This window comes from Nyctereutes procyonoides, unplaced genomic scaffold, assembly GCF_905146905.1.
Source record: "Nyctereutes procyonoides isolate TBG_1078 unplaced genomic scaffold, NYPRO_anot_genome, whole genome shotgun sequence".
Taxonomy (NCBI): Eukaryota; Metazoa; Chordata; class Mammalia; order Carnivora; family Canidae; genus Nyctereutes; species Nyctereutes procyonoides.
In genome coordinates this window covers 79,102,379-79,114,786 of record NW_026575146.1, presented here as the reverse complement: position 1 = coordinate 79,114,786, position 12,408 = coordinate 79,102,379, and the positions used below count along the sequence as shown (strand labels likewise).

The 12,408-nt window shown below is 50.8% G+C and overlaps 1 protein-coding gene across 1 annotated transcript; it reads left to right on the top strand.

Moving 5' to 3' along the window:
• The first annotated feature begins 63 nt into the window (after positions 1 to 63).
• SNRPA (small nuclear ribonucleoprotein polypeptide A) lies at positions 64 to 12,275 on the top strand. Its single transcript, XM_055311561.1, has 7 exons — positions 64 to 135; positions 602 to 696; positions 4,666 to 4,838; positions 7,227 to 7,406; positions 9,827 to 10,000; positions 10,367 to 10,455; positions 11,891 to 12,275. Exons 2-7 carry the CDS (start codon positions 624 to 626, stop codon positions 12,048 to 12,050), a joined length of 849 nt encoding a protein of 282 aa, XP_055167536.1. The 5' UTR covers positions 64 to 135; positions 602 to 623; the 3' UTR covers positions 12,051 to 12,275.
• The last annotated feature ends 133 nt before the right edge of the window (positions 12,276 to 12,408 follow it).

Below are 12,408 nucleotides of genomic sequence, written 5' to 3'. Positions count from 1 at the left end.
CTGATTGGTCAGGCTACTGAGTTTCCGCGCCGGATTGGCCTGCAGAAAGCTAAAGGCGGGACCAAGAGAGGAAGCTTTTGTAGTCGGCTCTCAGAAGCGCAGGAGGCGACGCTTGCGGGAGCTGCGACTCTGTTGGTGAGTAGTCGTCGGGCGCACGCGGCCGTGGACGCCGGGCGGGCGGAGCGCTTGCCGCCTGGGCCTTCTCGTGCCTCGTGTGGGGAAATTCTCTTGCCGCTGCGCGAGGTTAGGGCGCCAGAGCCGTCTCCTGAACTGGCTCATGTATCCGGGTTTTTTTCTCCCGGGCCGCCCTTTGAGCTCGTGAGCCAATGGGAGTCTCCGCTTAGGACGCTCCGCCTACTGGGCCCCGTAGAGCATCCTGGGACTCGTAGTAAGCATCTCGAGATTTCCTTCTGGTAACCACGCGGGGAGCAGAAGCGGGGTCCTGCTTTCGCTTTGTTTCCTAGCTGTACTTCCTTCCCTCCTCTCCGGACTTCCTCCTGGAAGGAAGATCCCCATCTCCGAGCAGCTCGTTAAGCCTGCTTTAGGGCAGAGGATTTAGAGAAACCCGGGGCTGAAGTTAACCTTTTCCCCCTTCTTTCAGCTCTACCTCGGCACCTCTCTCCATGGCAGTTCCCGAGACCCGCCCCAACCACACTATTTATATCAACAACCTCAACGAGAAGATCAAGAAGGATGGTGAGTTGGGATAGTCCAGACTCCAGGTTGCCTCGCGCGAGCCGGCCCCCTCTTCCGTCCCTCGAATTAACTTCTCTTTCTTTTCTCCAAACTGTCGAGTTAATCCTGAATTCAGCCTTTGCACACGCTGCTTCCTGTGTCTTTAACGCTCCTCCAGCCCGTCTTCTACTCTGGCCATTAGCCTGGTCGCTTTTGTTCATCCTTCAGGGTTTCAACTCAATGGACTCCTCCAAAAATCCTTCGCCGGGCTCTTTCCCCCCAGGTGCCTTGCCCCTGACTTCCCATAGGCCCTGGATATCTCCCGCTCAAACCCTCAATTGTTTTGGGCTGTTGTGGGGCTGTCTGCACAAGTCTGTGAGCTCCACGAGGGTAAGCGCCTCGACGGCCTTGTGTTCTCAATGATCAGCGCACAGTGGGGCTGTTTCATTTCAAAAAGAGAATGAAATGATAATACGATGGCTAACAGTCATTAGGCACTGATACATACAACTTTATTACATTGAATTCTCGACAGTTCTTCAGTAAGGACCTATTACTCCCTATTTCTCAGGCGGGGGTGATGTGAGTTGCCCAAAAGTCACACAGCAAGGTAAAGTGGTTGAGGCCACCAGCGTGGAAATACTGCTTAAGAACTCGATTCTTAACGTTCATTGGACATATTTTTTCGTTTCATTTATCATCTTATTGAATTTCATTTTTTATATTTGAAAGTTGAACAAATCCCTGGTATTTTTGTGCGTGAGTGCTTTGTGGATTAAATTAGCTAAATACCTGTGAGATAGTTAAGTTTGGATAAAAGTTATCTTTTATTGTCACCTTAAGAAAATTCTCAGGAGAACCAAAGGAAGGAGTTTGCTGGGATTAACTTTGAGGTTACCAATAAAGTTAACTGTTGAGGAAAATGGACCAAGCTGTGTAAATCCCCACGTGCTCTTAGAGTATCATGTGCAGCCAGTACCATGTGGTGCTGGAGAAACGCTGGTGACGGACAGTCCTGGTCCTGCCTTCATGGAGCCACAGTCCAGTGAGGGAGACTGACCTTCCAGACAGTGATTGCCCAGAGTAGCCAGGGCCATGATGGGGGAAGCACAAGCAGAGTGGTCAGGAGGGATTGGGCACCTAGACAGACGAGTTTGGTCTCTTTCATAGAAAAGGAGACATTTAGGGGCACCTGGGTGGCTTAGGTTGTGTTCCTGGGGTCCTGGGATCGAGTTCCATATCAGGCTTCCCACAGGGAGCCTGCTTCTCCCTGCCTGTGTCTGCCCCCCCCCTCTTTTTTTTTTTTTTTTTTAATGTCTGCCTCTCTTTGTCTCTCATGGATGAATAAATAAAATCTTTACAAAAAAAAAAAAGGAAAAGGAGACATTTCAGAAAGCATTTCCGGGTAGAGGAAGGAGTATATATATTATGGTGCGGAAGAAGAGTGTTCTGAACCCAGACCTATGTGTCCAGGTGCCTAGGGGCAAAAGAGAGCCTGGGGCATTCTGGAAAATACAAGTAGTTTTGTGTGACTGAGGCTTGTGACACAGGCAGCACCTTCTAGTGAGCAGTGCACTGATGGTTCATGGGATCCTGTGGGCAGGTAGGCCGTTAGACTTTCTCATGAGGCCATCAAGGAGCCAGGTGAGGGACCCTCTGGTGTGAGGACAACATCAGGAGGGTGAACTTGAGTGGGCAAAAGGGGAGGAGGGAGAGAGGCCCAGAGTCCAGGGGAATGTCGAGGGTCAAACTGAGATCATGTTGGGTGGAGGAGGGAGAGAAACACCAGAAATGGAATCAGGGGTCGCCTGACTGGTTCAGGTGGTTGAACATACCTTTCAGCTCAGGTCAGGGTCCTAGAGTCCTGGGACCGAGCCCTTATCAAGACTCCCTGCTCAGTGGAGAGCCTGCTTCTCCCTGTGCCCCTCATCCTGCTCATGTGCATGTGTACTTTTTCCTTCCTTCCTTCCTTTTTCCTTCCTTTCCTTCCTTTCCTTCTTTCCTTTTCTTGATTTTATTTATTCATGAGAGAGAGAGAGAAGCAGAGACATAGGCAGAGGGAGAAGCAGGCTCCTCACAGGGAGCCTGATATGGGACTTGATCCCGGGACTCCAGGATCACACCCTGAGCCAAAGGCAGATGGTCAACCACTGAACCACCCAAATATCCCAAGAAATAAAATCTTAATTAAAAAAAAAATAAGGCAACAGAATTTTTGGCAAATCTCGCCAAAACACCTCTGGCCTCCTCCTTTACCCCACCATTTTTTTTTCTTCCCTCACCTAGTCTTTTAGCAAGCGTCTTCAGCTCAGGTGCCGCCTTTTCTTTGAAGAAGATTGGGATTCATTTCTGTCAGGGGTGGCAGTTTGTTAGTGAGATACGGTGGTGTAGGGTTCAGATGGACGTGGGTACTGGTCCCAGTCCCAGCTCTGTTGGTTCTTTTTTTTTTTTTTTTTTTAAGATTTTATTTATTTATTCGAGAGAGGCACAGACATAGGCAGAGGGAGAAGCAGGCTCCAGCAGGGAGCCCAATGTGGGGCTTGATCCGGCGACTCAGGACTCCTGCCCCGAGTGGAAGCTAGATGCCTAACCGCTGAGGCACCCAGGCGTCCCTCTGTTGGTTCTTTCTAAGAAGTACCTTCTCCTGAGTCAGTTACGAATCCTCTGAGAGCCTGTTTGCATGTTAGTAAAATTAAGACCGTTACAGTTGCTGCCTTGTGAAGTCATTGTGAGAATTTAGTGAAGTCTTTTCCGTAAAAGACATTTCCCCCCAAAGATTTTATTTACTTCTTGTTGAGAGACAGAGAGGCAGAGGGAGAAGCAGACTCCTTGCTGAGCAGAGATCCCTAGGTGGGACTTGATCCCAGGACCCCAAAATCATGACCCAAGCTGAAGGCAGATGCTTAAGGACTGAGCCACCCAGGCACTCTGAAATGTCTCCTTTTCTATGAAAGGGACCAAACTTTACTGTCTACATTTAATGGTATCTTTAGGGTGCCTGGGTGGCTCAGTTGGTTGAGTATCTGCCTTTGGCTCAGGTCAAGATCCCAGTGTCTTGGGATCGAGTCCTATATTGGGCTCCCTGCTCAGTGAGGAGCCTGCTTCTGTGCCTTCCCTCCCCACCCCAGTTTCCCCCGTGAGTAAATAAATCTTTTTTTTTTTTTTTTTAAGTATCTTTAGTCGTGCAAATGTGTTTGGAGAAACGTGGGTGCTAGAGTCTGCACTGAGCCTGGGAATACTGCAGTAATTTGGAGAGGCTTGTAGTTGAGGATAGCTAAGTAAGTCAGCAACTCTGGAGTTTGGAGGTGGGAAATACCGTGAAGGAAAAAGAATGGGGTTGAGGAGTGGGAAGAGTGATGATGGGAGACCTTTATTTAGACAGGGTGATCAGGGCAGGCCTCTGAAGCGGGCACACTTTGCTGAGACCCGGTGACTAGAAGGAGGCAGCTGGGTCCACATCTGGAGGAAGGTCCTTCTGATGGAGGCAGTAGCCAGGGCAAAGGTCCTGAGGCAGCCTCTGTGTACTGGCCTGAGAAAGGGCTATGAGGCCACTGTGACTGGAGACGGGAGTGGGGTGGAGTGTGGGGAGACCGGGTTGGAGAAGCTGGCCGGGGCCACATCACACAGGCCTGGGTCAAGGTGCTGGCGACAAGGAAAAGCATACTCATTTATTGAGTATTTGCCATGTGCCGTTGTTCAGTATGCGTCCTGTTCTTCATCTGGCAGCCCTGGGGGGGTGGGTGTGGGGGTGGGCAGGTACCTGTGCCTTCTGTGCTTAGGAGGAGTGCGCATAGCCCGGCCCATCCCAGTGGTGCTCAGCTGCCACTGGTATTGCCGGCTCTTGAGGGATTCCTGACCTGTAGCTGTTGTGTCAGGTGGCCGATGGCTTCCCTTCTGGGCATCACTTGGCTCCAGAAAAGAAGCTCCGACCCCAGGAACAGGTACCAAGAGCTCTAGTCACCCATGGGCCTTCCATTCCTCCCCCTGCAGAGCTGAAGAAGTCCCTCTACGCCATCTTCTCCCAGTTTGGCCAGATCCTGGATATCCTGGTATCTCGAAGCTTGAAGATGAGGGGCCAGGCCTTTGTCATCTTCAAGGAGGTCAGCAGCGCCACCAATGCCCTGCGCTCCATGCAGGGTTTCCCCTTCTACGACAAGCCCATGGTGAGCACTGTGGGTGTGGAGGGTGTGCGCTGCAGAGCGCTGGGTGGGCTAGCTGGGTCCGGACCTGTCACCCCTAGTGCAGTCCCCTGAAGTCGCGAGGCTTTCTTTGTTCCTTTATCAGCATCCACTGTTCTTTGTACTGGGGGTGGGGGATGAGGGATACAGTGACTGAGGGACCCCCCTGCAGCCCTGCTCTTTCAGACCCCAGATGGTGATGAGGGGTCAGGGCCAGGATAGGGGAAGTGCACAGAGTTCGGGGAGCTTAGGGGAGACACCTCACCCAGTCTAGGGGTTCGGGGAAGGCTCTCTGGATGTGAGGCTCAAGGGAGGAGTAGCTGGGGGAGGCAGGGGAGAAAGTGTTAGGTAACTGAGAGCATTTGTCTTTGAGGAAGTGAGTCAAGTCTGTTTGGCTGGAGTGAAGGGTGGGGGTGGGTTGGGGTGCTGGGGAGCCATGGGAGGGCTTAGGGAGATGCCTCTAGCCATTGGGGAGAGTGGATTAGAGCGGGTAGGTTAGAGGAGGCTGGGTCGGACTCTCAGATGTGAGGGCTTGTGCCAGGCCTGGGGCAGGGCCGGGGAATGGGTAGAAACGGTGGGTTGCAGGGGTTCAAGAGGCCAAGTGGACAGCTGAGGGGGCTGTGTTCTGGGAGGTGAGGAGTGGCTTAAAGTGCCTGCCCTGAACTAGCATTCCTGCCGGATCACTGGCAGCTGTCTTTGGTTCTTGGGGTCTTTTCCCTCATCCCCCTGTCAGCTGACTTTCCCCTGATTGGAATATTCTTCCTGAACCAACTCTTTGGGGGAGGGAACAGCAAATGCTGGTGTGTTCAGGTCCCAGGCGGGTCACTTGCTGTCGGAGACAGTGGACCTGGGGGCCGTGGGGGTGCCCTGGGACCCTCCGTGTGGCAGGGGGACTCATCTGCCTGTTGTCACCTCTAGATGGTGTGAGCCCAGACTTGCCACATCTCCCATTGCTTTTCTGGAGCAGCAGGAATTAGGTTTTGAATTGAAGCATAAAGACCATGATCTTACTGTGTTGATCATCCCTCCCCTCTACTCCCCAAATCACTGCTCAGACCATTTCAGACATTCAGGCATGAGTGAGTTCTATCAGGGACAGTGGGGACCCTGCCTTGGAGACATCTACCATGCCTGTTTCCCCCTCCTCCCCTGTGGCTTCCCGGTCTCTGCTTGGACCCCTGCTCCCCTGGGCTATTCTCCACAGACAGCCCCGGGGCTGCTTATGGCACACCAGTGAAATCTCACTCTGCGTAAGATACTCCATGGCTCCCAGCATCTCAGGAAAAAAACCCAAGTTGGACCACTGTGTCCAGAGTGCCACCCCACCCTTCCCTCTATGATCTTGTCTCCTCCCTCCTCATCCCCATTGATCTTGCACACACACTGCACACCTTAGGTCTACTGTTTCCTTTACTGGAATGCTTTTCTCTTAACAGGCCTTCCTCCCTCTGTCTTTATGCCAGTGTCACTTCACTGAGGCCTGCCTTAGCCACACTCTGAAATTTTCAATTCTGGGGTTTTGTTTTATTTTTTTTATTTTAAGATTTTATTTATTTGAGAGAGTGAGCAAGCGAGAGAACATGAGCAGGGGGAGGAGCAGAGAGAGGGAGAAGCCGTCTCCCTGTTGAGCAGGGAGCCCAATGTAGGACTCGATCCTGGGACTCTGGGATCATGAGCTGAGCCGAAGGCAGACACTGAGCCACCCAGGCGCCTCTGAAATTTTCCATCCCCTTTTCCAGTTTTGTTTTTAATCTTTTTCATCATATCTTTCTCACCAAGGAGATCATGAGGGCAGGGACCTTTGATACACTCGTTGCTGTACCCCAGAGTATAAGTTCTCCGTAGACCACTGAGAATCAGCTTTCGCCTGGGAATCTAAACTCCTGTGTGACTAGAACCCCCCTGCATAGTGTTCCTCTCCTAGCCTTGTTTCCTCAGGCATCTGCCTTTGGCCTGATGCTCGGGACTGTCCCATCTTCCCTTCAAAATCCCAACAACTCACTGACTGAATGCCTAGTTTGTGCCAGCTACTATTCAGAGCACTTAAGCTTATTTAGTTCTTACAGTCCTCCTTTCCAGTGGAAAATCTCAGTTACCATTTTACAGATGAGGATATTAAATTTTTATTTGTTTATGATAGTCACAGAGAGAGAGAGAGACAGAGAGAGAGAGGCAGAGACATAAGCAGAGGGAGAAGCAGGCTCCATGCACCGGGAGCCCGACGTGGGATTCGATCCTGGGTCTCCAGGATCGCGCCCTGGGCCAAAGGCAGGCGCTATACCGCTGTGCCACCCAGGGATCCCAAGATCTGCTTTTGTACCCAGGTGATTGGGCCTTGATACACTCCTTAACCTTCTGCTCTTTGTTTGGCAGCGTATTCAGTATGCCAAGACTGACTCGGATATTATTGCCAAGATGAAGGGTACCTTCGTGGAGCGGGACCGCAAGCGGGAGAAGAGGAAGCCCAAAAGCCAGGAGACCCCAGCAGCCAAGAAGGCTGTGCAGGGTGGGGCCGCCGCCCCTGTGGTGGGGGCTGTCCAGGGCCCTGTCCCGGTAAGCCAGGGCCAAGAGACCCTGCCCTCTCTCCCATCAGGCCTTCCTCAGCTGTGTGGCCTGGCGTGTGGGCATGGTGGAGGGTGGAGGTGGTCTCCCCAGGGGTTTGGGCACTCTCCCCTTCCATTTTCTGATGGAAATTGTGCACCTCACTGTGAGGGATTATGCACCTGCGTGATGGAGTCTACATTTGGAAATGCCTCTGTGGTTACCTGTTTTTCAGATCTTTCTTTCTGTCTCTCTGTTGCTTAGTTTTTTTCTCCCCTTGACTTTGATCTTGTCTGTGTTTTTTAAGTTAATGTCTATGCGGAAAACCCAGAAGAAGCCATGAACCAACTTTTTGGGATTAATTAGTGAATTTAATTTAGCAGGGTCATCAGAGAGAAGGTCAGTGTGGAAGAAGTCAGTTTTATTTCTGTGTGCTAGCAGCAAACAAGTAGTCTCCAAATTTAAAAATGGCTCAGGAGTAAATCCCATGAAGGGTAAGCAAAATATACTTACTGAAAGTACAGAGCATTTCTGAGAGAAATGGGAGGTGAATTCAGCAAATGGATGGGAGACTCAAAACTTACTAGGAGGGGAAAAATGAAAGAGAAAGACAAACCATGAGAGACTTCTAACTTTGGAAAATAAAGGGTTCCAGGAGAGGAGGTGGAGGGGATGGGGTAGCTGGGTGATGGGCTTTAAGGAAGGCACATGATAAGATGAGTACTGGGTGTTATACTATATGTTGGCAAATTGAATTTAAATTTTATTTATTTATTCATGAGAGACACATAGGTAGAGACACAGGCAGAGGGAGAGCTGCAGGACTCCATCCCCAGACCCTGGGATCACGACCTGAGCCAAAGGCAGATGGTCAACCGCTGAGCCACCCAGGTGTCCCTGAATTTAAATTTTCAAAAAACATGTATGTATGTATGTATGTATGTATGTATGTATTTATTTATTTATTTATTTATTTATTTATTTATTTATGAGAGAGAGGGAGAGAGGGAGAGAGGCAGAGGGAGAAGCAGGCTCCTCGCAGGGAGCACGATGTGGGACTTGATCCTGGGACTCCAGGATCACACCCTGGACCTAAGGCAGGCGCCCAACCACCCAGGGATCCCCCCTGAATTTAAATTTTAAAACAAACTTGTTAGGATGTCATCCTCCAAACTGGCCTAACCCTCAGCACAATTCCAATCAAAATGCCAACAGGAATTCTGGGCACGCTGGCAGTCTTTCCACAGGTATGTGGAAAGGCAAGGAGAATGAAGCAGGGAGGCTGCTGTAATCATCAAGATGGTGAGATGTTGGCCTGGGGGGAAGAAGAGGGACCAGGTGGCAGAAGAGAGTCCAGAAGTTAGTCTGGTCCACACAGGCATGGTTTGTCAGCCAGCGAAGGCACCATTGCGTTCCCATGGTGAAAGGACTTTATCTTGCTAATAAATGGTGCTGGACGAATCAGATGTCTTTAAGGCAAATTGTTAGTCCTACCTCAACCATATAAGTTAGTTTGAGATGAATAGTAGACCTCAGTGTGGCCGTTGAAACAATAAAGATTCTAGAAGGAAACAGGAAAATCTCTTCATGAACTTTGTGAGGGCATGAGAAGTAGAAACATCCTGTTTTGTAAAATAGAATCGAGAAAGCACGAAGTACTTAAGATAGATGAATTGCCTCTACTCATTTCTGAGTCCCCACAGGGGCTCTGCTGACCGGATCACACCGTACTTGTCCTTTCACTGATACCAGTTCTCGCTCTTTGGTGTCAGCAGTGATGTCGGAGTTTCCCTCTGTCTAGTTTCCCTCTTCCCCACTCTCCTCCGCTGCACCCAGCTGTATGTGCACCTTTGAGTCCTTAGCGGTGGCTCCAGCTCCAATGGCCCTGTTTCCCTTGGGTGCATGACCTTGTGCCCTTTGGCTGACTCCCACCTCCCTGCCACCCCTCCATTGCTTTCTCCATCTGTCCTGACTGTCCCTGTCCATCTCTGCCTTCCACTGTCTGCTCCTTTTTTCTCTGTAGGTCTCTCCCCCCCCCACCCCCAAGTGTATTTTTGGAAGTAAAACTCCAGCATGCTCATTATAGTGTTTATTTTCGCTCTTTTTGTTGACTGTTGTTAGCATTTGATTTTTTCCAATGTTGTTTTCTTTCTTCTATGTCAATAGAGCTGGACCACACTGATTAGTTCTTCTTTGTTAGAAAAATTTTTAAGTTTCTGGTTTGATGTCTCCCTCGAGCCTGAGTTGGGTCTGTTTTGCTCCATCCATTTTCTTTTGGATGACCTTTGTCTCCATGGATGCCTTTTTTTCCACCTTGCAAGTCTGAATCTCTCCCTGGGTCTTCTGACACTCTCTTCTCTCTGCTGACACCAGACTCGATCCCTCTTGTCTGCTGGGTGCCCCACTCAACCCTGTCCTCCCTCTCTCTGCAGGGTATGCCCCCAATGACTCAAGCCCCCCGCATCATGCATCACATGCCAGGCCAGCCTCCCTACATGCCGCCTCCTGGCATGATCCCGCCTCCAGGCCTGGCACCTGGACAAATCCCGCCAGGGGCCATGCCCCCACAGCAGCTTATGCCGGGGCAGATGCCACCAGCCCAGCCTGTAAGTACATACTGCTCCTGGGGTCTCCTATGAACAGTCAGAACATGGGAATAGAAAGGGACGGGTGGGGGTGCTGTTTTAGAGCCAGAGAGGGATTATATGTATGTCGGAGGAGCTTCAAGAGGTCGGGGTGAGGATGGAGTAGTGACCAGAGCCCAGCTTGATTCAGTGAACTTCTGTGCAGCATCTGATGAAAACAGCAGTGTTCTCTATGGCTTTTAGTCTGGAGTGCAAGGTGGTGTAGACAGGCAACATCAGGCATGTCAGGTGAAGGGGCCAGAAGGAACTTAAGAGGGGATAGGGGTAGAAAATAGGAAGGCAGTAGGTTCTCCCACTAGACTCACAGGCTCTGTCACTTCCTTGCAGCTTTCAGAAAATCCACCAAATCACATCTTATTCCTCACCAACCTGCCTGAGGAGACCAATGAGCTCATGCTGTCCATGCTTTTCAACCAGTAAGTGGGGCCAGTAGCTGGGCAGCGTCCAGAGGGTGATGGCCCAGGAGTCGGCACCGTGGAGACAGGCTTTGGAGTTCTGCTGGTGGAGTCTTGAGCCTGCTTAGGATTTGCAGGCAGAACAGTGACTTGGAGGCATAAAGGGTGGAGGCTGAGGTCCACAGCCTGAGGAGGCGTGGCAGTGGCAAGCCTCAGACATAGCGTGGCCAAGGCAGCATTGGACCTTCCTGACTTCGTGGGGGGTGCGGGGGTCCCTGGGCCTTTTCTTTCCAGCCTCTAAATCAGAAAAATGCCAGGTGTGTATAAAATAACAGTGCAGTGGCATCGAGCACTGGCTAGACTGGTCAGAATCGGCATGCTCAAACTGCACAGTGGGAGGTTAGGGATGTTGGCAACCCCAGGTGCTGGTGACGGGGTGTCCACCACTATGGCTATTGCACAGGGTAACACATACACTGTTCAGTGAAGGAAGGGTTGTGTGCTCACCTGGTGGCTCTGCCTTCTGGTCTTCTACTAAAGTTTTGTTTTTTTGTTTTTTTTTTTTAAGAGTTTATTTACTTATTTATTTGATAGCCAGAGAAAGCTAGAGAGCACAAGTTGGGGGAATGGCAGAGAGTGAGGGAGAGAAAGAAACGGACTCCCCACTGAGCAGGGAGCCTAATGCAGGACTGGATCCCAGGACCCTGGGATCATGACCTGAGGCGAAGGCAGATGCTTAACCGGCTGAGCTGCCCAGGCACCCCTCCTAAAGCCATTGTTAACAGAAGTCCCAAGGGGTGTGGATGGACTCTGGGTGGTAGGGAGTTGGAGGCAGCCCCAGGGGAAGAAGCCAGAAGTCAGAAGGGCTGTTCACTGTGGCCTGCTCTGTGGCAGTTGGGGAACAGTGCAGTGCCGATGGTTCTCTGTAACAGTGCTGGGAGGGAATTTTGAGAAATTCTGTAAGAGGGAAAATACAGTATCACACGCGTATCTTTCTGTGAAACAATACAGACTCCATAAGAATAGGTGCAGAGGAAAGTGTACCCAGCAAACATGAGGATGGTTGCCTAATGGGGAAGGAAGTTGGGGAAGAGGGGGGGAATGAGAGAAACAGCAGATCATAAAAAGTCAGGGTAGTGTTTATTTCTGGAACCCGGTGGTGGGTATGATCAGGGAGGGACGTGGGGGCAGTGTCCTATTCCTTGATCTAACTTATGCCTGCATAGGTGTTCACGTTAAAATATTTCCTTAAATGACTTGTTTACATCGTGTATACTCGTTTGTGTCCGGGCTCTTCAGCTTAGGACTGTATACACTTGGGCCTGGATGATCCTCTCTTACTATGCATTGTAGTGGACGTTTAGCAGCATCCCTGGTGGCTTCTACACTTCAGATGCCAGAACATTCGGGGGAAATGCCAAGTCTGGATCCCTGAGGTCTCTTCCCTTCTCCCCAGGTTCCCTGGCTTCAAGGAGGTACGACTGGTCCCTGGGCGGCACGACATTGCCTTTGTGGAGTTTGACAATGAGGTACAGGCAGGGGCCGCTCGCGACGCACTGCAGGGCTTCAAGATCACCCAGAACAATGCCATGAAGATCTCTTTTGCCAAGAAGTAGCACCTTTTCCCCCCTGCCTGCCCCTGCCCCCTGCTCTGGGGCCACCCCTTCCCCCCTTGGCTCAGCCCCCTGAAGGTAAGTCCCCCTCAGGGGCCTTCTCAGAGCCGTGTGTGAGTGAGTGGTCGCCACACAGCATTGTACCCAGAGTCTGTCCCCAGACATTGCACCTGGCGCTGTTAGGCCGGAATTAAAGTGGTTTTTTTGAGGTTTGGTTTTTCACAACCATTTGTCGTTTTTATTTTTTTTGTCTTCTATGCTGCGTTTTCTTGCATATCAGAACATTCTGGGTATTTGGACCTTTTAGCGTGTTGGGCTTTGCAACCCTGGGGAAACACAGAATAGTGTAGTAACTTTCTCT